The sequence below is a fragment of the Leptidea sinapis genome, chromosome 47, assembly GCF_905404315.1.
Source record: "Leptidea sinapis chromosome 47, ilLepSina1.1, whole genome shotgun sequence".
Taxonomy (NCBI): Eukaryota; Metazoa; Arthropoda; class Insecta; order Lepidoptera; family Pieridae; genus Leptidea; species Leptidea sinapis.
In genome coordinates, this window is record NC_066311.1 from 1,076,559 (window position 1) to 1,100,717 (window position 24,159).

General features: G+C 35.1%; 1 protein-coding gene across 1 annotated transcript; it reads left to right on the top strand.

Moving 5' to 3' along the window:
- The first annotated feature begins 316 nt into the window (after positions 1-316).
- Positions 317-19,267, top strand: LOC126978111 (zinc finger protein 143-like). The gene is made up of 16 exons (XM_050826841.1): positions 317-465; positions 559-649; positions 1,909-2,082; positions 4,294-4,405; positions 4,853-4,978; positions 6,318-6,481; positions 7,605-7,716; positions 9,156-9,265; positions 10,825-10,925; positions 11,808-12,057; positions 12,829-12,903; positions 14,199-14,346; positions 15,260-15,370; positions 16,860-16,967; positions 17,703-17,788; positions 19,156-19,267. Exons 1-16 carry the CDS (start codon positions 404-406, stop codon positions 19,183-19,185), a joined length of 1,860 nt encoding a protein of 619 aa, XP_050682798.1. The 5' UTR covers positions 317-403; the 3' UTR covers positions 19,186-19,267.
- The last annotated feature ends 4,892 nt before the right edge of the window (positions 19,268-24,159 follow it).

The following is a 24,159-nucleotide window of genomic DNA, read 5'->3' on the forward strand; positions in this document are numbered from 1 at the left end:
AACATAAATATAAATGAGGCTAAAAAAATCTTATCCCATAAATCAAAATTTTAAAATATTACAAATTTACGGTCAAATAACAAATTAATTACATCATTACTCAAATAAACCACCACTCAGTGTCGTATTACACAAATTTGTTTTTAAATTAACGCAAAAAATTAAACATTTATCTACTCTATGGCACAATTTCCAGAGTCACTGACCTTAAGTTCAAAGAGGTCATATAGCTCATTGACACATTTTAATTTAATTGGCCACTGAACGCACATCAAAAAGAAAAAAAAAATTCGAATTTGTGTCATAGAAACGACATTAACAATAGACGAACCCGTGAAAAACGAAAGTTTGACGTGCTCGGGTTTTTTGTCTAAAAATAATTGAATAATAACAAAAATAAAAGATGTTTTCTGACGAGGAAATAAAAGAAAGCGGCTTCATGAGACCCGGCGATGAGATAATAAGGTTCGATATGCATTATATTGAAGCAATGAGATCGTAGCCATCGTGAATTTTCGCTTTTTTGGTTTTGTTATTAATTATTGTTTTTTGTTTTAGCATTCATGAAATATATCTGAATGATAAGTATGATAAAAAGGATTGGGGTTTCAATAGCGAGCCACTTTTGTCAAGTTCGAGCCGAAACAATGTACGTATCACTAATGTTTGGCCTTCGACATTTTCGAGTTTTGTCATAATAAAAATAAATATCGCATGTTTCCAACAGCGATGAAAGCTTTAGGTACAGATTTGTAATATCTGCATAACTTCACACAGAAGCAAAAAAAAATCTACACAATTTAAATAAAAAAAAAACAAACTTAACATAGTAAACCTAGTATAGTAAACCTAAACCCAACTATTTGCTAATATTATTGCTCACTTACCGTGGTCGTCACATACGATCATAAAAATATTTTAAATGTTGAAATGGTTACTATAAGATGTTGTTAGGTTAGTTTAGCTAGTAGTAGTTAGTAATTAGCTTACTTTATAACATAATACAGAATCAACCTTAAGTATGAATTACATTAATTGACCGACATGGATCTCACAACTTTTACGGTAGAAGAAATGGGTTACGAGACTTGTTTTTTTTACAAGTTGTGTTTTTGACTGGTTTTACGCAAGTAAATTGTATTATATTATATTTAGAAGGCTATACTATTTTATTATGTCATATCCCCTTTACGAACTGATGTAGCTTCATGACGTTTTCCGAGTGTTGTTGGAACATATTATTGGCAAATAAAAAATTACATGTGCTGACCCGGCAAAGCTTGTTTTGCCACATAAATTAAGTACCCCGCGCCCGCTTATCATATTATGTAATGAAATGTCATTATTGCGAGTATTCAGGAATTTCGAAGTCAAAAAATATAGGCTTTCGAAGAAAATAAATGGCTCTGCATTAATTATTAATATAGATTCTATTCTGTTGAGGTCGGTGGTAAATTGCTCTGCCGGAACTTGTTAGGTAATTCGTGCCACTTAGAAAACAATCATAATACACATCATGGTGTTAAATGATCATGTCGTATGCAATTTTCTCAAGCGAAGATGTATGTTAACAAATTATTTAGATTTGAAAGAGCGACATCTCAAATCAATTTCCTAATATGCAAATATTATGGTTGAGCAGGCTATCAATTGTAAAGTAGATCCTGTAGATGAAGCCACAACCTGAGAGTTGAATAAAGCATACAAGATTTTATAAACGTTACGTCACTCGAACGGTTGGCTCTGGTGGAAAGGGCGCTCGCACGGAACGCGAGAGGTCGCGGGTTCGAGTCCCGCATCGTTCATAAAATTTTGTATTCAGTTTTAGTAGCGTTCATTGCGTTGGTCTACTCCTTACAACACATCCTGTATATATCTTGTTTTCTAAGCATTTTTTATCTTTCTTAGCTGGAGTTTTCCCGTTTCTTGCGAGATGGCTTTTATCCAGAAGGTCTTGAGCCGTCTCAGGCAAAGTTCGCGTGGACTGAGGAAGACGGCAACATTGCTTCGTTGGTCTCCGAGCCAGGGTTCGGTAGTACGTTTGACAAGGAATTGGATAGCGCCTTGGCCACTCAAATGAAGGTACTGCAACAAGCACTTTTCAACTTAACATATTTGCGGAAATGTAAAATAATAAATCCTTGTAAAACTGTTTAATAATTCAAAGGAATCCCCCTGAATGCTTGATTTTAAGTATGGTTATTAATATGAGTAAGTTGATTAATTTTTATGATATGAATTGAATATATTAGCAGCAGAACACCTACCGCTATTCACGTAATTCCAAAATTGTTGACGGTAGTTTCCAATTCGTATTCTTCTAACATTTCCCTAGAACGTTAAATGAACCGGCATTTGTACGACAAGCTCGCATGGAATTACTAATGTAGTTCTACCTAATGTAAAATATTCCAAATACCATTCAAAGGGTTATCTATCCTCTATTCTAGGATGAATAAAGTTGTCATCTCAACCAAGCGTCAAAACTCCGCAGAATACGCATCTCCTCATAATTGACGTACGATCTTGTTACGTTCACGAAATCTTATGATGTTTGTTACTAGAATACGAAATTTATCTTTTTGATATATGGTCGCTTTCTATTCTCATTTTGTTACGAGAATTGTGCTACTACTGGTAACTAAACGTCCAGCTGGATCTCGAAAATCACATTCAAGAGGCATCGTCGATTCTTCAACTTGTTATTTATGAAGTCACAGTAACCCTGTAATAATTCTACAGCTGATGCTTGAAAAGGGCAGATAATGTGCTATCGAATTGCTATATTATGTACGTTAATTCAATGATCATACAGTATAGGAAATCTACACAGAGACCTTTAAGAAAATTTCAAGCTTTTGTATAAAGTGGACCAACTTTTCGACTGTCCTTTCGCACTGCGATAAAATGGGCTTTTCATTTCACGCAAAATAGGCTTCACTGTGGGAGGGAACTCTCAATGATGCTGCAAATGTAGGTAGTCATATATATAATTTCAATTTATTATACCTGTAGTTGTATAGTGATTTAGCATCCGTATTCTAGAATGCGTCTCAATACGCAATCCATGATGAATCAGCTTTTTGTCTCTTTTATGCACAGTAGTGAATACCGTGACAAAAACATTAGATCCTAAGCGTGGTTGTGATTTCCTTTCTATCGGGGATTTAAAAACTTATCTTTCATCCCTTGGTTTTGCTTGAGCGGGTTTGAGTGCGAGTTTCGAAGAGCTGTTTGACATAATAGCGGCTGCTGAATTTCAGTATTCACATCTTTACCATCTGGATGTGTGGCGTTCATATCTAGTGCGGTTTTTAAGTAAGCTTATTCCACGTACAACTAAAATGTGGAACGAAGTCCTTTTGGCAATTTTCTGGTTTTGCAAAGTAATTCACAAACTTATTTGTCTCTTTATTTCATACAGTGAAAGAAATTCATCGTGGTCATTCGATTCGAACAACAAAGAAAAACTTATCAACTCGGCTAGCATAAAGTTTAGTTTGCCTGGTGGGTAAGTCATCATTGCGAAAATTCTGCCATGCCAGCAGTAGCTGGATTGTTACGCTTTTTGTAGACGTACAACAAACGACTAGACTAACCATCACGCTTAAAAAAAGTCTTAAGCAAAGCTCTGCAAAAGCGTCTATAGGCAGAGTTTTCATCCACTTATGTTTCGACCGCGCTTTGAATACAACACCGCGCAAGGACAGTGTTCGGTGAAAAACTGTACAAATAACAGCATATCTAAACTTAAAAAGGATGGAGTATCGTATTTCACGTAAGTGCTCCATTAAATTAATAAAATTGTGTAACTAAGTTGAACTTCATTTTTTTGCAAAAAATACATTTCAATTGCTAAAACAAAATGTTCTTGCCACGTGTTCGCGTACGTCTCACGTGTAACGTAGTGTTACTACTTATTACCACTACTAATGAGCGCATTCAATGGACTTTGAACATTACTGCCACGAAATAAGGTGATAATTTGAATGAATGTTATTATGTTATCTTTATAAGTTAATGTATACTTATATTCAACACCACTCAGACATTTTTAAGACCTTTAGGCGGTTGGAGGTCCAGTTGTTTATTGTACGTCAATGACAATTAATGATTGGGTTCACAACGACTAAGGCTAAGTTTCAAGTTGGTCAGATTTTGCTTAACATTACATGGTTTATTTGAAAAATAAGCACTTCATTGAAACTCGAAGTGTGTCTTCTGGCTAATGCAGCCATTAACCACTGTATATGTCATTAGCCTGTTTTGTCTTGAATGATATATTTTTTTCAGGAAGCGGATACCTCAAGTTCTGTGATTCACAAGAAGAGCAACGGATATGTGTTCGCAACTAAACCCTACGTCGAGTCCAACGATGTGTCCTCCACATCGGGTGCTACATCAGGTAATAATCTAGGAGCTATCAACGTTTTTGGAAGCCTGGAACTGGCCTACCTGAAATTTTCAACTACAGCTCTCATACTATAATTGACTATTAGGCAGTTTTCCGGACCTGGTAGCCCTTTCATTAAAAACCTTAGATTAGGTTTTATAAACTTACTAAGCATTATTCAACTCTGCTTAACTGCGCTATCGGTGGTCGTCGGTATTGTGTTACCAAACTAGATTGCCAGACAATGTAATTGATAATAGATCTGAAAAAAAAAATAACAAAAATACAACTGACTTCATAAAATACAGTCGAATAGAGAACCTCCTACTTTTTTGAAGTCGGTTAGTAAAAAATTAATCAACACTTGTAATTATGTACCTTCATAAACCGTATGACTGTAAATTAATTCTGAATTGTATTATATTTTAAACAGAAATTAAATCTATTCCTTACAATCAGAACCGGAAGCAAATAAGGGAAAGGGCAAATGCAAGATCGACAAAGAAGATCCTCGATCTAGGTTCCACTACGTGAAGTATGTGAAGAGACATGGCCGTACCGTCAAGCTGTGGGAGTGTGGTATATGTATGTATTAAGCTCACCATTGTATTTAAACGTAAAGCGAAAAGGGCGATTTCAGAACTATTTCCGCGCACGAGGTAGTGTTTGATAGTTTTAGGGTTTTCGTACTTTAAAAGGAAAATCGGAACCCCTTTAGGATGACTTTGTTGTCCGTTTGTCCATGTATCCGTCCATATGTCTCTCTGCGAAGACCCTTTATGTCGGGAACATAAAAATCAGGTGAAAAAACCAAACCTCTTGGTTTACGTAATAAAAAAGATACTTATTTTAATTTTTTATTGTATATCTTTGCGATAACAAACAGTTACACGATACATTTTATAATTTCATAGTACAGTAGATATTAAATTAATTTCTAGTGAGAACTCACACCGTTATCCACAGGTTAATTTTATAGTTACTAATATCTAATACATGATGAATAAAAAAGTATAACAATAATTAAAGTAATATGTACATACAAAAAGAGGAAAGAAATACAAACTTAGACGTCTTAAAACTAAATTGTCTAACATGTTTGTGCAAATAAAAACTTTGACTTTAAATTCAAACGTTGGATTCCTAATAAATTTCGTGCCTGGCCAGCCATATGAGGAGTCAGTTATTAACTACAGGTTTCTAGATTCCCGCCTATCCAGAGTCATTATTGTTTGTTAACAGTTGTCCGTAAAAAGTAATTTGTAGTTATATTACATTTGTTTACCACAAAGTGATTTTTCTTTTTTCATTGCCACCAAATTACAACATTCAACAAACATTAATATTATCGTCCTCACGATCAAATTCATATCTTTTTAATCAAAATAGATTTTGAAATCACATTGTTAACGCCAAAAAGGGTTTCTTTTCAGCGCAGTTTTCAAGAATTTATCCATCACGAATAACCGAACTTGTAATGAACATGTTTAATTAGTTAGTTAGTTTATAAAGGTCTTTATTTACCATAAGCTTAAAATATAATACAAAGGATACTGTACATAATCACTTAAGGACAATTATTTTACATAGACTAATTACGTCTTTCTAAAATATTTAGATATAACACAATATAAACTTCAAGATAGTGAAATAGGTAGGTAGTAAAATACAAAAATATCTCGCTGACTTTATGGTCATACAAGTTTTAAGTTAATTTATTTTGAAGAAGGTATAACAATATTATTTTGGAGTATAAGTATTATTGTGACGTATTAACACATTAAACAAAATAAAATTGTGTAATGAACATGATAGATACATTCACAAAAAGGGGAATTCACCTTTATAAAAGGCCGGAAACGCTCCAACTTATTTCATAAGAGTAGATTTCAAATGGCGACTAATCACTTGCTGTAAACTGCAGGTAGCCGAGAGTTTCAGCACCAGTACACCCTGATGCGGCACCTGCCCACCCACACGGATGAGAGGAACTACCACTGTGTCGAGTGCTCCAAGAGTTTCCGACAGCTGTCCACTCTAAGCCAGCACCGTGCGATACACTCCGCCGAGCGACCTTACTCTTGTGAGGTGAGACTGAGAACAGGACTGTTTCACTTCCTTCTCAATCTTGAGAACATAATGTTATAAAAACACTATGATATTTGTTCGATTTAAAAAAGACTCATTGGCCACATGGCTACATAATGTCCGGACCTCGCTAGAACGTGAAGCCCCCTTCCGTTCCCCTCTCACCCCCTTGAGTTCGTCCTGTTGCGTCAGTAAGGTTTGCAATTCCTTACCGTTAGGTATTACTACGCAAGGCAAGCTCCATACATTACAACTTATGTATTAAATTTTCGAGCGCAATCACGGAAAATCTGTTCTATTAGTCAATATCGCATCTGGAAGTATAGTTAGAGTCCGGAAAAAGAAATTCAGTCGTTTCTTTAAAATTGATCAATTTTATGTCATAGTGACGTAATTAAATACCCACAATAAAAAAACCTTTTTTCGCAATTTAGCGGTTGTGAAAATATTGATATAATGACGCAAATAACTTATACACGTCTCCGCAGTCAGTAATAATGTACTCATTTATGTACCAATAACTATTACTGATCATATATTACATTACATCATATATTTTACCAGAGGGACGCTCCTTTGCAAAGGATGCCGGCTAGATGGGCACGGTGCCTATTTCTGCCGTGCAGCAGTAATATGTAAGCATTGTGTTACGGTCTGAAGGGTGCCATAGCTAGTGCAATTAGTGGGCAAATGAGACTTAACGTCTTATGTCTCGAGGTGACGAGCGCAATTGTAGTGCGGCTGGTCTTTCAATTATCCTGAGCGGCACTGCATTGCAATGGGCAGGGCGAATCAATTACTATCAGCTGAACGTCCTGCTCGTCTCGTCTCGTACGTTATTATCATAAAAACAGTTACACATAAATATCGTTTATTATAATAGGTACCGATCCGAATATTCTCGAACAGTCTAGTTAGTGTTTTGTTAACAATTTTGATTACTAGTATAGTATTATTAAATTAATAGTTGTATGTACATATATCAAGAACAAGGTTGCTTTACACCGGTATGTATCGAATTCTTAAACTCTCGCGAATGTTCGGAGTGACCTTCTTAACCATAGTGTATAAAACTGATTTATAAGTTTGTTTTTTTATATTTTAAACTTGTTATTGACGCCAGGTCTGCAACAAGACATTCAACCGAGTGTCGACGTTGATCTCTCACCGCAAGACTCATTACGATGAGAAACCATACAAATGTCACATTTGCCCGAAAGGCTTCCATCAGAAAGGTAATCTATTAGTTCCTTACTAAATAGTCCCCAAGTATTGCTAAGCGACGACGAAAACATAGTCTCATGTACCACCGAAAGTTCTATATAGTTGCCGATTCAAGACCATTTATTTATTTTTATTGATTTATCCAATCAGTAAATCCTCTTTTCTGACAGGGAATCTATTACGATACAGGCTTGACTTAAATATATACCTTAACCATCACATATAAACATAGGAATCTTTATATTACTATGAACAAGTCTGTATCTGTTTATCTAAATAATTACTGTGCAAGGTACAGACACCAAGTACCCCAATTTTCGACTCGTTGAGTGAGTTTAAGCTCGTTTAAGTATCGTAATACTACTGTTTAAAATGAGTCTCGTAGAACATATTTTATGTATTTATTTAAATCACCTTTACTCGCGCTTCATACGTGTTGGTACTGACTAGTTTCGGACAATTTGGAGGTCCTTTATCAGGCTGAGCGTAGTGAGTTCGCGGTAAGGTCCCATAAATAAGTAAAGAAAATACTGTCTCACGAAAGTTTTAACAACATAGTTCATTGATTCTAGGAAAATGCGAAGTCCTGTCGATTAAAATATAAAGGGAAATGCTCAGATACTACATTGGGAACACAGATCTCACATAAATCCTTGGTGTGATCATTATCTGAGCAAGTCCCAGTGGTAATGGGTTTCGACAGATACACAGATAACGAAGTGATCTTATAAGAATTCCGTTTTCCTTTTCAAAGTTCCTTATTTCAAAAAGGAATACAGAATTCTTAAATAACTAATTTATTTCAAATTACAAGTTTCCCTAATAAGCTGGCCCTATAGGTTAAAAAAATATAATATATTCACAGTTTATTTTTTTTTTGATTTTCTGGATTGAAAAAAAGAGAATGTTTACATTTGAAATAAAAAAAATATTTCGCTTCCTATAATAACGAATACAACTAAAAAGTGACACAATATCTCAAAATGTGTTTACTTGAAGTCTGGATGTTTTAGCGTTCCTCCACAATAACACAAGGAAGTGTCTCCAGTTGTGTTTCCAGGATGATGAGACATGCATGCCTTCAACAATAAGCTAATGCTCCTGAGAGGTTGGAATGCTCCTGAGATTTCTCTGGTGTGACAAGAGAATGTGGGCGGCGGTGATCACCTAACATCAGGTGACCCGTACGCTCGTTCGTTCTCCTCTTCCATAAAAAAAATATGTAATACTTGTCTTATTATATACAGATTCTTGCATTCTACAATTTATCTCAAATATTTTTAATATACTCTGTTCCGATCCGATGTTTTCGCTTCATACATGTTTTAACTATATCTATAGTCGCTCAGATTGTCGAGCGGCAATTTGTAATCGGCAACTCAGATCATATAGTCGCTTATTTTCAGGTTACAGTGCTTAACACTAGATATTCTCATTTAAATAATTTCAGGCAATCTACGCAACCATCTGTTTACTCATACTAACGAACGCCCGTATCGCTGCAACATTTGCAAGAAAGGCTTCAATCAGCAGTCAAACCTTGTGTGTCATAAGAATAAGGTAAGTATAGTCCTATCCGTGCTTACAATTATATAGGCTTAAAAATACAGAGGGTATCATCAATCTCAATTTGGACCTAATCTTAAAGTCAACGCAGTCAAAGAATTCTGAAATTATAAGATCCCCTGAACTGATTAGTTACTAGAATCCTGAAGTCAACGTAGGCTAAGAATCCCGAGATAGTAAAAACATCTGAAGCACGGGATATTTATATGGGCTTGGATTTAATTCTGAAGTCAATGTAGACTTAGAATCCCGAGATAGTAAAAACATCTGAACCCCGGGATATTTATATCGGCTTGGACCTAATTCTGAAGTCAACAAAGACTAAGAATCGCGAAATAGTAAAAACACCTGAAGCACAGGATATTTATATCGGCTTGGACCTAATTCTGAAGTCAACGCAGGCAAAGATCCGGATATGGTAAGCACACCTGAACAACACATAGGATAGTTAATCATCTAGGACCGAATCGAGATAGAATTTAAGCACAGGTAAGCTTTAGTGGTTTGACCATGTAAAGACCTTTTTCTGATCCATGACAGTTCATGTTACTTCTCTCTCAGAGGGCCATTTGTTTCCGAAGCGGTAGTAGTATCTAGTATATTAGAAAAGACATCAAAAAGAACTCTAAAGGAATCAATTTTGAGAAAATAAATGCGTTTATGTCTTTAATGTGGCTGTATTCACTTAGCGCACGTCGATGATAGTGTTGGTAAACGTCAGGTTAGGGTTCCGTACTTGAGGGATAGTCTACGGGATCTCTCTCGTGAAAATTCCAATTTTACAAGTATTTAATAATACATTTATTAATTAACATTAATATTTTGTACAATGGTTGCGAGGCAGCAAGTTCTAGTCGTACCTGACTGCCTTGTTATGTTTATAAGTAACGAGACGAATCAAATTGGTTATGCCAGTTCTTCCTAAGTCCTGTAGAGTCCTGCTTGGCATGATTCTAGGTGCTAAATTTATTTCGCGAGATACATGAGATATCTTTCAAGAAGGATTTCTCCGAATTTTCACTGCTTCAAGAATATTACTTGGACGGCTAGACCTTTTTCTGATACAGAGGAGGTTTCATTGTACCTATCAATAGCGTGGTAAACAGACATTTGACTTACCACAAGCGGATGAAGAGTTTTCTTCTTTTTATTATAGAACTGCATTTATGGTTAAATAAGTTTATAACTTTAATATCGCAAAAACCTTAGATAATTTATACGCTTTGATAGATTTTCTTATATCTTTACAAGCCAGATTTATTACTTTGGTGTTAATTGTGCGCTTTGTTTTAGTGTGTGTACGTTGCTGAAAATAGTTAATATTTAACCGCTATTTTTTTCAACGTGTTCACAGCTGTTAAAGTATCTTAACGTTTAAATTATCCAAGAAGATTTAACTTAAATTGACGCGAAAATAATATAACACAATGATTATTCAGATTAAAAATTCAATTCTTTCAATGTAACAGTATTTATAGCCGGATTAAGTATAGCAGAATAGATGTACCTGATTCATACTAGGTATTATTAACAATTAAATATCTTACACGTAGACTCATCCTGATGAAAGCAACGGCACTCCTGTATACAAGAACAAAGTTTCAACTCAAGCTCTTCGCCCGCGTACCGGGAAAATGAAGCCGAATCCATCAAGGTTAGTATTTCATTAAAACAAAATTTAAAGCATGTTTTTATTATATTTTAATAATAACGGTAACCATATTTGTTTAAAAAGTTAAATGCATGAATAGTTGAAAAACTTAAAAACAATGAAAAGTACAGAATCATTATAAATAAATTTAAATCAGAATTAGTATGATAAACAAAAAAATAATTTTATTGTTAAAATAATAGTTAAAAAAAACTAAATAGCACGCTTTATATAAAATTCAACTAAAAAATAGAAACTAAATTTTAATCGAAAATAGTGTAAAAAAAAATATATTTTATTGTAAACTACACATACATACTACTACATCGCACGCTTTTTTTTACAATAAAATATATATTTTTTTACACTATTTTCAATAAAAATTTATTATCTATTTTTAAGTTGAATTTTATATAAAGCGTGCTTTTTAGTTTTTTTAACTATTATTTATTTTTAATTTTTTAGTAGATTTTTTTCAAATTAGTGTAATGTCATCGGTCCTCGATAAATCTACAAAGTTTGAACGAAATCTAGCCGTTTAAAGTGGGTCAAAATCGCGCCCAAAGAAGTCGGTTACAAACATACAGATGAAGCTAATATGAAGCGTATAAAAATCATGCGTTTTTTTCATATTATTGCCACAATCACACATACAGACTCATATGTGTCAGACTATCTGTGAAGTCTGAACTCATTATTCTGTTTGGAAGCCTGGGGGGTTTAATTTAAATTTTATGATCATAGGGTCGTAATCTGCTTATAGATCTGATTCATTCACATATTATTATAGTATATTAAAAAAAACAAAAGCCAAAACAAGAAATTAATATCTTTATTTATGGAGAATTTACAATTCAGTCTGAAAACTGAACCTTTCCCTTTAAGATCGGCCCCAGAACAATGTGAAGTCACTTCATCAGTCGGGCCGTACATACCCTCGGAGAACAGCTTCAAGGAAGATTTGAAGGTCTCTTCCGACATCTGGGGCACTGGAGTCATCGTGGATCAGATAAAGACTTACCACATGGGTGTTGCCATGGCGACAAGGCAGACGCCGTTTGCCCTGCTCAACTCTGACAACGAAGCGCCTGTGCTTGTTAAAGTTGTGGATACCAAGTTGCCAGGCGGAAAACAGGTGACCCAAGGAATTCTCCTGCAAATTTTATGTTCTGAATAGAGTAGTTGATTACTCACAATGCAGTACAATAGTCTCTTGAAGTACGAGAAGGAATAAAATAACGTAAATAATAAAATATGCAGGTCCAGCCACATATTAAGTATTGCTGTCATCTCTTGTCTGGCGCACACCAGTATCAGCTCGAAACATTTGACAGCGTGCAACGCAGTGTAGCTCGAATTGTCGGGGACCCGGTGCTCTGTACGACTAGTTCATTGCCTGTCTTGTATCGCATTTATAACGGATCTGGATGTGTGGCGTGCCTCCACTTCTTCCCTCTCCACTTCTTTTTTCTCCACGACCTTCTTCCCCGTACAACAAAGCTGTGTAATGAGCTTCCTTGTGCGGTGTTTCCTGGACGATACGACATTTACCTTCAAAAAACCTTCCTTAAGGGCAGGCAACACTCCTGTGATTCCTCTGGTGTTGCAAGATAATGTGGGCTGCGGTGATCACTTAACACCAGGTGACCCGTACGCTCGTTTGTCCTCCTTTTCCATAAAAAAAACTTTTGGCACTAGGCATTTGATTATTGTATGTTATATTACATTATATTGAAACACTTAACAAAATTGACCAGTTTGATCAAGTTAACACTATGTTAATGTTAGACACTACTTTGAAGTGGGCAGGATGGTCTCGTCTCTTATAAAAATGTTTCTGTCAAATACTTACAATATTTGAGGATAAATTCAGTTTCTAACTTTAACAAACTATGTAATGTTTTAGATGCTGGTGCCCGCTACAGCAGAAGATCTCAGGACTGGCGGAAAGATTGTCCTCAACGATGACAGTTTAAGTGAGGTAACTATCAACAAACTTAGTAGTTCATATCGATACCACAGTTCCAAAGAGTAACAATTCAGAAAAGGGTTCTGACACAAATTACAAAAAACAGCTCGAGTTGTTACTGTATGATACGAAAATATTCTTGACTTAGAGAGATATTAGAAGTAACAACTAAACTTCAATCACTTATAGACTCGTTTCTCTGTAGTAATAATAGTGGGTTATCGTTTATGGAACTACTTCTCATACTTATCTCAAACTTACTGGATTTTAGGCTTGTTATAATTAAAAAATTAACTTTGGTACTGAGTTACCGATATCTAATCACACTTAACACAATCACACAGCTGGCGCTTGCCGCCGTATTACAAAGCGATAAAACGTAAGGGCCCTTAAGGCTAAGAACTAAATCATCCGACAACAAAATAAAATCGAAGATGATAGCAAGCAAAGCAAAGCAAAATAGTATATTACGCACCTACGGAGAAAAGTAGGTCATTCTCACTCGCGGTGACAATTACTACTTATCTCACGCGTGGTGCGTATACGTTTTTTTTCCACCTGGATGAAAAAGCTCGCTTTTAGTCAGTCTCTCTTTTAGAAAAGTGGCCGATTCTCTCCCGGCAAGACGACTTTTGTCCCTCGTACCAGGGACTAAAAGCAAGTTTTTCATTGAGGTTGGGAAAAAAATGAATTACTTGAAACGAACTTGTCTCTAAATAGATTTACTGAAATGGTTGTAAGATAATTTTTAGGGTACACAAAGGGCAAACACGGAACCCTATTACTAAGACTCCGCTTCCATTCGTCTGTATGTATGTCTGTCCGTCTGTCACAACCATGTATCTCATGAACCGTTATATAGTTGCACAGTTGAAATTTTCAGATGTATTTTATTGCTGCCATAAAAACAAACTAAGAAGCAGAACAAAATGAATATTTTAGAGGAACCCTTCGTGTGCGTTTCCGACTCGCTTCTGGCCGGTTTTTCTACTTACAAACTATGAATGATTCTTATCATTAATAAAGTTTTTTTTATAATTTATTTATTTAAACTTGGTTGTTTATTCGTAACTCGTGAAATATATTTGATTGAAAAGTTCCGGTAGGTACGTGACAAATGTTTGATTAGTTGTTAAAAAAATATTTTTTTTTACAATGGAATGAGTACATATATCCTTTCAAACAGAGAAATCCGGCCCATAAATGACGAAGATACCATAATAAAACTCATCCTTTTATAATTTCAGCTGCAAAATAAGAAAACTCTTCAATCTGTTTCATTGACTGACTTGTGGTAACATTTGCAGCATAACGTAGATCCTTCAAATGAGAGCGGCGCCGTTCAGATCCGTGTGCCCATTGTGGCGACCGTCATACCGAAGATCAAGGCTGGGGTCCTACACCTCACCGTGGAAGAACCTCACCACGCCTATCATACTGCCTTGTCCACAGACGGTATTTACAGCTTTTCGAGATTTCATTTCATTTCTACATAATCCAAGTACTAGTAATAGGACACCACATCATGGTTTTTTTTGAAGAGGAGAACAAACGAGCGTACATGTCACCTGATGATAAGTGATCACTTCGGGCCACATTCTCTTGCAACACCAAAGGAATCACAGAACTGTTACCTGTTCTGTGTGTACGTTCATTCTTTGAAGGCGAAGGCGAAGTCTTTCATTTGGGACAGCCGGCACACGTCACTACCTAGGGGCGTGCATTGGTTTTCTGGCATGGAAGACTTTGGAATATGCAAAGATTGCTTACCATAAGTATCTAGCGTTAAGAAAATATGAGTGGATGTTCAATAGAAGTTTGGTTATAAAATAACGGAACCTATTTATTTAGGTTTATAACGAGATAGGCACTGCCTTATTGTCTGTATAATATGCACGCTCCTGCATAAAGGTCCAGATTACGCCGGAAAAGCTATTTTTAAGTGTAAGCCATTCAGGTGGCTCCATAAAAAAATGTCATTTACTGCTTCAATAATATCTGCCAATGATTGCAATGGGACCACACATGGAGCACCAGCTTTGAAATAAGAGAAGAATCATAAAAATCGGTTCATCCAGTCGAAAGTTCTGAAATAACAAACATAAAAAAACATACCGACACATTGAGAACCTCCTCCTTTTTTGGAGTCGGTTAAAAACCTGTCTGTTATGTTAGTCTGAGTCTGTTCAAAGTTAGTAACTCAGTTCTTCAACTGCAATTCTATACAAATAATTGATGTTATTATATTTATGGAGAATTTACAAAAGTCACTAAGCTAATTGAATTTTGTAGATTTTTCTCAACAATGTAAAAGAGTGCAATGTATTTTTGTAATAACAATCTGAAACAGAAGGTTTTTTCTTTTCAGCGGAAACACACCAGACGGAATCTTGCAGCATGTTGAAGTCGCATCACCTCTCCATCAAAACCGTGGAACAGTTGAACAATCAGCAACTTAACCGGGAAAATATAAAGCCAGGTGAACTAGAAATCTTGTACTTGGCAGAGGTTAAATAGGTTATACTGAAGTTTCTGAATGGTTAATAGGGCCTGAGTCTGATAGAGAAGAGAAGCTTTTTTTATGGGACAAGACGGGCAGGACGTTCAGCTGAAGGTAATTGATACGCCCTGCCCATTGGGATTCTTGAAAACCCAAAAATTCAGAGTGGCACTACAATTGCTCGTCATCTTCTCACCGATTCACAATAACGCTTACATATTTCTGCTTCACGGAAATATTCGCCGCTATAGTACCTATAATCTAGCCGACATCCTGTCCAAAGGAGGCTCCCACTGTTAAAACTGGAACCTCTTTGCATTCCACGAATACATCGTGCTACTGCGTTTAGTTTGCAACTAAAGAACCCGAGACTCGGTTGTAGGTCCATGAAGCCCAGTAACAATGTACATCAGCACTCATCTTTCTCTGCTCGTGTTGATCTGTCCTTCTAGCATGATTTGGTAGGAGGTAGAATGTGAACAGATTTTACTGGTAACTCTCCGACCTACATCTACGGAATATAAGTTAGCTACGTTTGTTTTGTGTGTTCTCAAAAATAGCCAACAATCTGCAGGAGGTACATTATATTAAGATATTGTGTTCGATGCTTATTGTATCAGCGTGGATTTTGTGTGGATGCGATAGTAATCTAAATAAACTCAAAGAATAGACTCAGACAGACATTGTTATCCGCCCTTGATCGAAAGTTATTATCTTTAATCTTAATTTACTCCGTGAGTCAAACAACTATCAATTTAGGATATTTTGTATCAATGCAACATTTGCAAACAAAATTTTTGATGGCCAGCTTAATACGACGTCGGATCGATAAATTAAATTGATTTTTACATAAATTTATAATAATAATAAAGGCTGAGAGTTAACCTCTACAAATGGCGAGTGTAAGACGTCGCTTGTCATCGCCCCTATAGTAATACCTCGCCTGTTTTCATCGGTTGTCACGAGGCCACTGACCTCTACTATATACGACTGGACTGGCGGCTGTCAAAGTGCTTTTGTGCCTGTTTGATATTCGCCATTTTGGCACTGTTGGCCATAATATAGCGAGAGTCTGCGGTTCTAAAAAGCAGTAAAAAAAATAACTCAGCTAAACAAACATCGATAGGAAAACTATTTACAAAAAAAAATGTGTACTTTAGTACGTTGATTTCTGAAGTATAAATAACACGGAAAACGACATTCAATTCAAAATGCAAAAATATTTCATAGTATTGTACGCTTCTCTCGCAGCTATTTGTATTATACGTCAAAATTAGTTCTCTGGACGCTTGCGAGTGGCGCTTCAAATAGGCACAAAAAATTTGCTGTCGAACATATGGAACAGCCTGTCCAGTGGTATTTATACGGGTCAGTACACGAGGCTCTATGAAGACATATAATAGGATATTTTAATGACATGTCATTGGACTTTCGAGTTAGGAGGTGTGCATATGATTTTGTTCCGTAGGTCCAAGTTTATCATATTGTACCCTGCCGCCTCCCGCGCCGTCTCCGCCGCTGGATCTGATTCCTCTCGATCTCTTCGAACCCATGGAGATGTCGATGCCACACATGGGTAAATATTTAGATCTTTTCATTAATATTTGAATAATTCCAGGTTGATACGAATGTTATCTAAACACTAAACCCTTAGTCTTACAATTTAAATGAATAAAATATACTTCAATAGTATTATATACTAGAAACAGGAACTCCATTGAAGAGTGTGATATGTGAAGTATGTCAGCGTGTGTCTTTCTAGTGTAGGAGTGTGAGTGAGAGCATGCGTTTGTGCATACATGAGGTTAGGTTGGATGAGTGTGTGTTTAAGTAGTATTTTACAAAAAAATATCTTGCTAAAGACCAATGAAATGAATAATTTAGTAATCATTTTAGTTGTAAAATGAAACTTTGTTGACATGTTTCATGTTAACTGATCAAGAATACGAAGACAACAGCTTGTCTGGAAGTGTTGATAAGAATGGGAGGAGCTAGGGATGGATTTATGGATGACTTGAGTATGTTGAAAAAAAGGAAAGATCCTAAGCACCCGGAACCGTTTGTATAAAAAGAGTAAGGAATGTAGAGGAAGCGAGTGAGGTTTGTAAGAATAGAAGCAAGTGGCATTCTATTGTCTCTGTCTACCCCGACGAGAACATGGCGAATATGTGTGTGTGTGTGTGTGAGAGAGTATGTTGGACCGTTATACCTGCCACTGCCAGTTTGGGAGGAAGACATAATTAATTGTATATATTTAAAGTTAATTGTTTTGTATATGTGTGATTGTATACCTACCATTTTATATTTGTAGGCTCTTCATTATCGTCGATGAACACAGACAAGTCACTGATTTCTGAACACTCCGACGATTCAGATATATTTATCTGTAAATTTGAGGTAATGTTAATGTTTATGACACACCTTTTATTATCTATGACTGTCTAATATTGTGTAGATTATACAACTGATTGTTTGATAGAAAATAAATCTTTGATGACTGTCTTTGTGAGGAGACGATCCTTACTGCAGCATCAGATTATTTCTATCATTAGTTAGCGCAATATCATCAAAAGGGAAGAGGGGAGAATAAAGTTATATTAATATAATAATATTTTATATCATGTAGTGGTTGAAAATGGTCAGCAAATTTAGAAACCGGCAACTTATATATTTATGAATTTTGAACGAAATGCAGTGATATTGGTTTGTACAAACTGAGGTATTTGAACTTTAATCAGAAAGCCGATATATTATGTGTATAATAGGTAACAATATTAAGTGGATAATGTTGGGATGATACGGTTGTTTCGGCTTTAGTCTATGAATCTTCGTAACGCTAATACTTAAAATAAATGTGAAGATTCACTTCCTTCTCAGTCGATACGTTCTTGATAGAGCGGTCGTGATTGTCAAGAAGTTTTAATAGAGGTAAATGGTATCTTATGCTCCGCACATTGTTTCGTAATCTCTTTTTTTACCAACAAAGATAAGGCAAACAAGCGTACGGGTCACCTGATGTCAAGTGATCACCGCCACCCACCCACATTAGCTTGCAAAATCAGAGGAATCACAGGAGCGTTGCTGGCCTTAAAGGAAGGTGTACGAGCTTATTTTGGTACCCAGATACAGATATGTCGTATTGTCCCGGAAATATCGCTCAAGAAAGTTCGTTCCACAGCTTTTTAATACGTGGAAGAAAGTTTTTTTTTTATGGAATAGGAGGAAAAACGAGCGTTCGGGTCACCTGTTGTTAAGTAATCACCGCCGCCCACAATCTCTTGCAACACCAGAGGAATCACAGGAGCGTTGCCGGCCTTTAAGGAAGGTGTACACGCTTTTTTTGAAGGTACCCATGTCGTATCGTCCCGGAAACACCGCACAAGAAAGTTCGTTCCACAGCTTTTAAATACGTGGAAGAAAGATCCTTGAAAACCGCACTATGGAGGATCACCATGCATCCAGATGGTGGGATGATATCCTAATTTGTGGCGTGTCGTACGAAGGTGGAATTGGGCGGCAGGAATCGGGTGAAACAACTCTTGTCATTCGAGTACACTCATGTACGCCAACCACAGCAGATTTAATCTGTACAGTCATCGGTCCATCGCATAGGAGACTTTCCTGTCTAACGCCTTCCACTTGACACAGGACGATAAGGCGTTCTATGGACTGTCTGCCTCGACTCTCTACGTGTCCAAAGAAGGCAAGTATATCAGACTACTCGAAGACTAAGACTATTAAGTCAATTAATTTGTTATTTTCAGGAAAGCATTCCACTCTCCGACTCTGATTGATTGAAAATAAGTGAAGCAGTCTTATGAATTTAAGCTTAATGATTTATTGTAAAAAATAATTAAAATGAAATGTTTCATATAATTTGGTATTTTTTATCGACTATTTTCCCATTTTTATATTCATTTATTAGCGAGTGAATAGAGTTAAACTAGTAGAGTACTAACTTTCAAGAATACATGTTCCTACCGACGGATCTTTATTGATCCATAAAGTTTAATCATTAACTAAAATAATACTAATAATGTAAAAGTTACATCTTAATTTTTCAAATGGGGTTGTATATAAATGTGTATCTCGCGTTCTTTGAAGAAAATACTAAATACATCCGCTGTCAAAACTTAGGGTCTCTGATATCGTGGCTTTTGACAAACAGGATGCTGACAGACAGAGGACAGACGTACAGCAGAGTCTTTGAAATAGATCGTCTTTCGAATTAATTTAACCATAAAAACGTTACAGGTTACATAATATGAATGATGACGGGAAGATTCGAGACCAGCTGTAACTAAAAATACACTTACCTTTTTCGTGAATATTTTAATAAAAAAATATTCATTCGATGAACAAATCTGCGGTACATCGCAAGCCAGATAGACCGGCACTCGTGAAAAAAGTATTTTTATACTTATCAGCAGGACCCTACAGGTCTAAATGTTTTTAATATTTCCTAAAGAATAAACGCATAAAAAGCCCATTATATTCCTTAAGCTGCAATTTCCTGTCAATAGTTGCCTACAGCGAGCTTTATATTGCAGCTATGACATTGTATTATTTATATCATTATATTATCAGCGCTGTCATATCGTATTGTTATGGCACGTGTACGGAAATATGCCCCAAGCTGTGGGCGGATGGGGTGGATTTAGATTGTGCCACTCAATACTAGATGGCGCTAGTTAGCCAAGATAAAAATTTTTTTTCATAATTTTAAAATAATTCCGATATGCAATAGAAGCGTTTACAGCCTTTGATAAGAGTGATCACCCTTTTATTGTTTTCTTAAATCTTAATTTCATGCCTGTCTAAGCAACACTAGAATAAAAAGTGATTTACATTATTATAAACGCTGGTGGATACAATATAATACGCTTCACTTTTTTTGCATAATATTCTTATTTATGTTTATTTTTTCTCAGAATTTGTTTGCTAATATAGAATTTTCTATTATTTATATTCAAGCGTATTTTTACTAAGGGCTATATTTCACCGGTACCGTCTACCAAACTAGACTCAATAGAGTCATGACGCGTCCGAGCTGGTCGCGCTACCAAACTGGGTTCCGCAACCAAACGGACACCAGGTGAGTAACTCTCTATAAGGCTGTATACAGCGGCGACTGGTTGCGTCACCGTGGTGTCCCAGTGAAATATAGCCCTAAGACAACACTTGATTTATTGTTGTTATCAACTTTGATCAAAATCTGAATGTTTACAATAATACAAGATCCAAGATTGTGAATTCATAGTGAAACTCTGAAAGGTTAGTAACGTTACGACGTTTTAGGTTAAATAGTTTAAGGTTAAAGCTTTGCTCGATATGCACTAGCAATTTTAAGACTTTTTTTTTCGCTCTTCTCACCTTGAGCGGGAATGAGACCTGTTGAATCTGCCAAAATCAGAGAGTATTAGAGAAATATTTGATTAATTTATATTCATTGATTTGCCATTAATTAATGACAATTTATTATCCCCAAACATTAATAAACACAGGAACTTTGGTCCTCATGGCAATTTAAAAAGGCTGCTATTTTAGAAATGTCATTTTTTAGATTGGCTTTTCATAACTTAGAACACATTGAATTACTGAATGATTCGTTTCTACACCACACAAAATATCTTCCACCTGACACTAGATAGCGCTACATATACAGTTACAAGCAGCTACAATCTTCAGAATAATAATTACAATTAAACTTATTCAAAATATAGTAAATTAATACTAATTCAAATTATATCTTTATTAAAATTAATTAGACTGATATTTACAAATAAATTTAACTGCTGTTTACCTAATTATTTCTCATCATCACATGAAAACGTGTGAAAAAAACCTTTTTATAGAATTCTTTATAAGACCTTGTAATGGTTATTATTCTGATCGAATCAGTAGTTTTTGCAGTATAACTGAACAAAAAAACTGGCTCTCCATTTAATTAGTATAGATTTATATCATAATTATGCACATTATTATTACTATATATTAATAGTGTTTATTTAATATAATGTAATATATTATATTAATGATATATTATCCTCAATAAACAAATTTTCCATGTCATTTTACAGAAATAGTTCCACTGTAGTTGTTCTAAAATGAGGTTTCTGTGGTAATTTGGTGCTTTCATTCATTGATTCGTATTAATTGGTGTATTGACAATGAAAACCCTCATTACTAGCAAGATAGACTCGGTTAGGACTTTTATTATAGCAATAACTTGTTATAATATTGAATAATGTTTTTATAAGAGACGTTAAACAGAATACCTACTGTGAATGTTTGGTTCTTTATTTAGATCGTAAAGAATTCTGATTGAATGATTTTTTTCACAAATCATACAAAATATATCGTTTGAAGAACAAATTGTTTACCGACGGAGGTCCGTAGCTCCTACGTCAGTCGGTATTGTATATGAGCCGATCTTATTCCTAGCCAACAGATATATTTAAAGCGTTATAATGACGATCATAACGGTTTCATTGCGATAGTAAATAAACAAATGAAAGGCATTAATTATTTCAGTCATAATAAGACCCACAGATACAAGAAATTTTAGACACTGTAAAAAGCACCACACCAATATAAAAGTTAAAGTAAAATTAAATTAACTAAAACTATATTAAAGAGCACATATTCTTGCCGTAATTTATTGATAAGCCTACGACTTTTAAAAACTCACACAACAATTTAACAAAATTATATCATAACTTGTACTACAGATATTATTTGATTTTATTTTTGTGAACGAAGTTTTATAAAGTTACTTAATTTTTTCATAATTAGAATGTTGAATGTACCTAATTAGAATAACCAACCTAGAATTAGTATGTAAGTGCAAACCAATTGTTAATGTTAAGTTGAGTTATTGTTGGTACATATTAAATAAAAAAAATATAAATAATAAAAGAAATAAAATAATATGGCCTTGATTTAAAAAGGTATTTTTGTGTTCTATTCAGCAAACATGCAGTATCCATATCATGTGCGTTTATTTAAAATGTGTGTACTGGATATCCCTTCAGGTTCAGAAAGAGAGAGTTAACGATACGATTTATATAGAAAGGACCTTTCGCAGGTCTGAGGATAACTGATCAAAACACAGTTGCGAAGTTTGACCACATAATATAGGTACGAACGAACTAACATGCTTAATAGGAAAATGGAGAAAGCTTAAAATAAATATTTTCAAAAATAACATATTTATTAATACAAGTAAGTTGCATGCCATTTAAATGACAAGCTTCAAAGAAATGTTCATTAAATTTTAAACCCATACATCGAGCTGATGAACCCATTCACGACCAGTCAATTTGGTAATGACAGACCATCCTAACCATTAACCACAAAGAACTAAGGCAATAACATTAACAAGAATATGACAATAAAAAGCGAATTATACGTCCAGTTTTTTACCAAAGACCGAAACGTGTCGGTCACGTGGCCCAAAATATTAAAACTGGTGTTAGAAATGACACGCGGACTTTCCCACCAATAAAGCTACAACCCTATTCATTAAAACTTAGAAACTGTTGCAACAGATATTGAACCTTATGCAGTTACAATAAGGTATTATTTTCCTTCATATTTAAAATCAGATGCTTGATGTAGTTGTTACTTCAATTTGAAACTTAATACAGTGCAGTAGTGTTTGAATTTGTTTGTCTTGTTGAATAATAAAATTAGGGTTATCCCCAATGATCTAAATACGCCCCCGACGGTTATCGAATAATGCGTCGGCACGTGGCTATTGCGTTTTTTATCGAATTTTTATTTCGTACGTTTGCAGAAGTGGGATCTGGTGCGGACTTCGTGAATAGATCCTTTGTGTATAACTTCAAACGTTTATTGATTTCCAAGCCAGTCTTAAGCTTGTATTAAGGATATACATACAATTAAAAGATTTCAGTATACAGTCTTTCATAGTCACTACAGTTACATCTGAGACACAGTTTATAAATAATGTCCGGGACGGGAATAAACTGCCAGTACACTTACTTCTACTGAAAAATAGTCTAACTCTAATAAATTGGTTCGTTAACGTTTGGCTATACTAAGGGGCGTAACTACGAAGAACACCTGCGGTGTTGAACTAATCAAGAATATTTATGGAGCCTAAGAAAAATCACCAGGTATCTATGTGATTTATCTAAGGCTTTTGATTGAGTTCAACATTCAAAGTTACACAAGCAGCTTTGCTCAATGTTCTGATTTCATATCAAACAATAGAATTAAGATAGTCTATGTGAGTGGTATTAGATCTCCTAGGACTTCCCTCAATCTTACCGCTAACGTAAATACTTAGACCGTCCCATATTCTAGAAATAACATAGTAAAGGTTATATTGTTGCGAATAATCAAAGTGAAAAGAAACTAAATTACGTGTGATGAAGTAAACGATATTCTATCCGATATTGTGAACTTTCTTAGTACGAATAATTCAATGTTAAATATCAATAAAATCAAATATTACAAATTTACTGCTCCCCATGGTAAAAATCTGAATAATTAAAATCCTCTCAGGTCTATAGCATACTTTTTCAAATGGGTGGTAGTTTTTAACTTTCAATAAGTGATTTTAAATCCTATTTTGCATAAAAATATTTGAATTTATGCTATCTGCCTTATTTCTTAGAATCTTACAGTCTTATTTCTAAAAATAATAATGTAAGATTTGTTGTAAATGCAAAACTTAAGACTTGCCATTCGAATTTCAAAACCGTACCACACGCGATGCACTGAAATATCATCCTCAACAT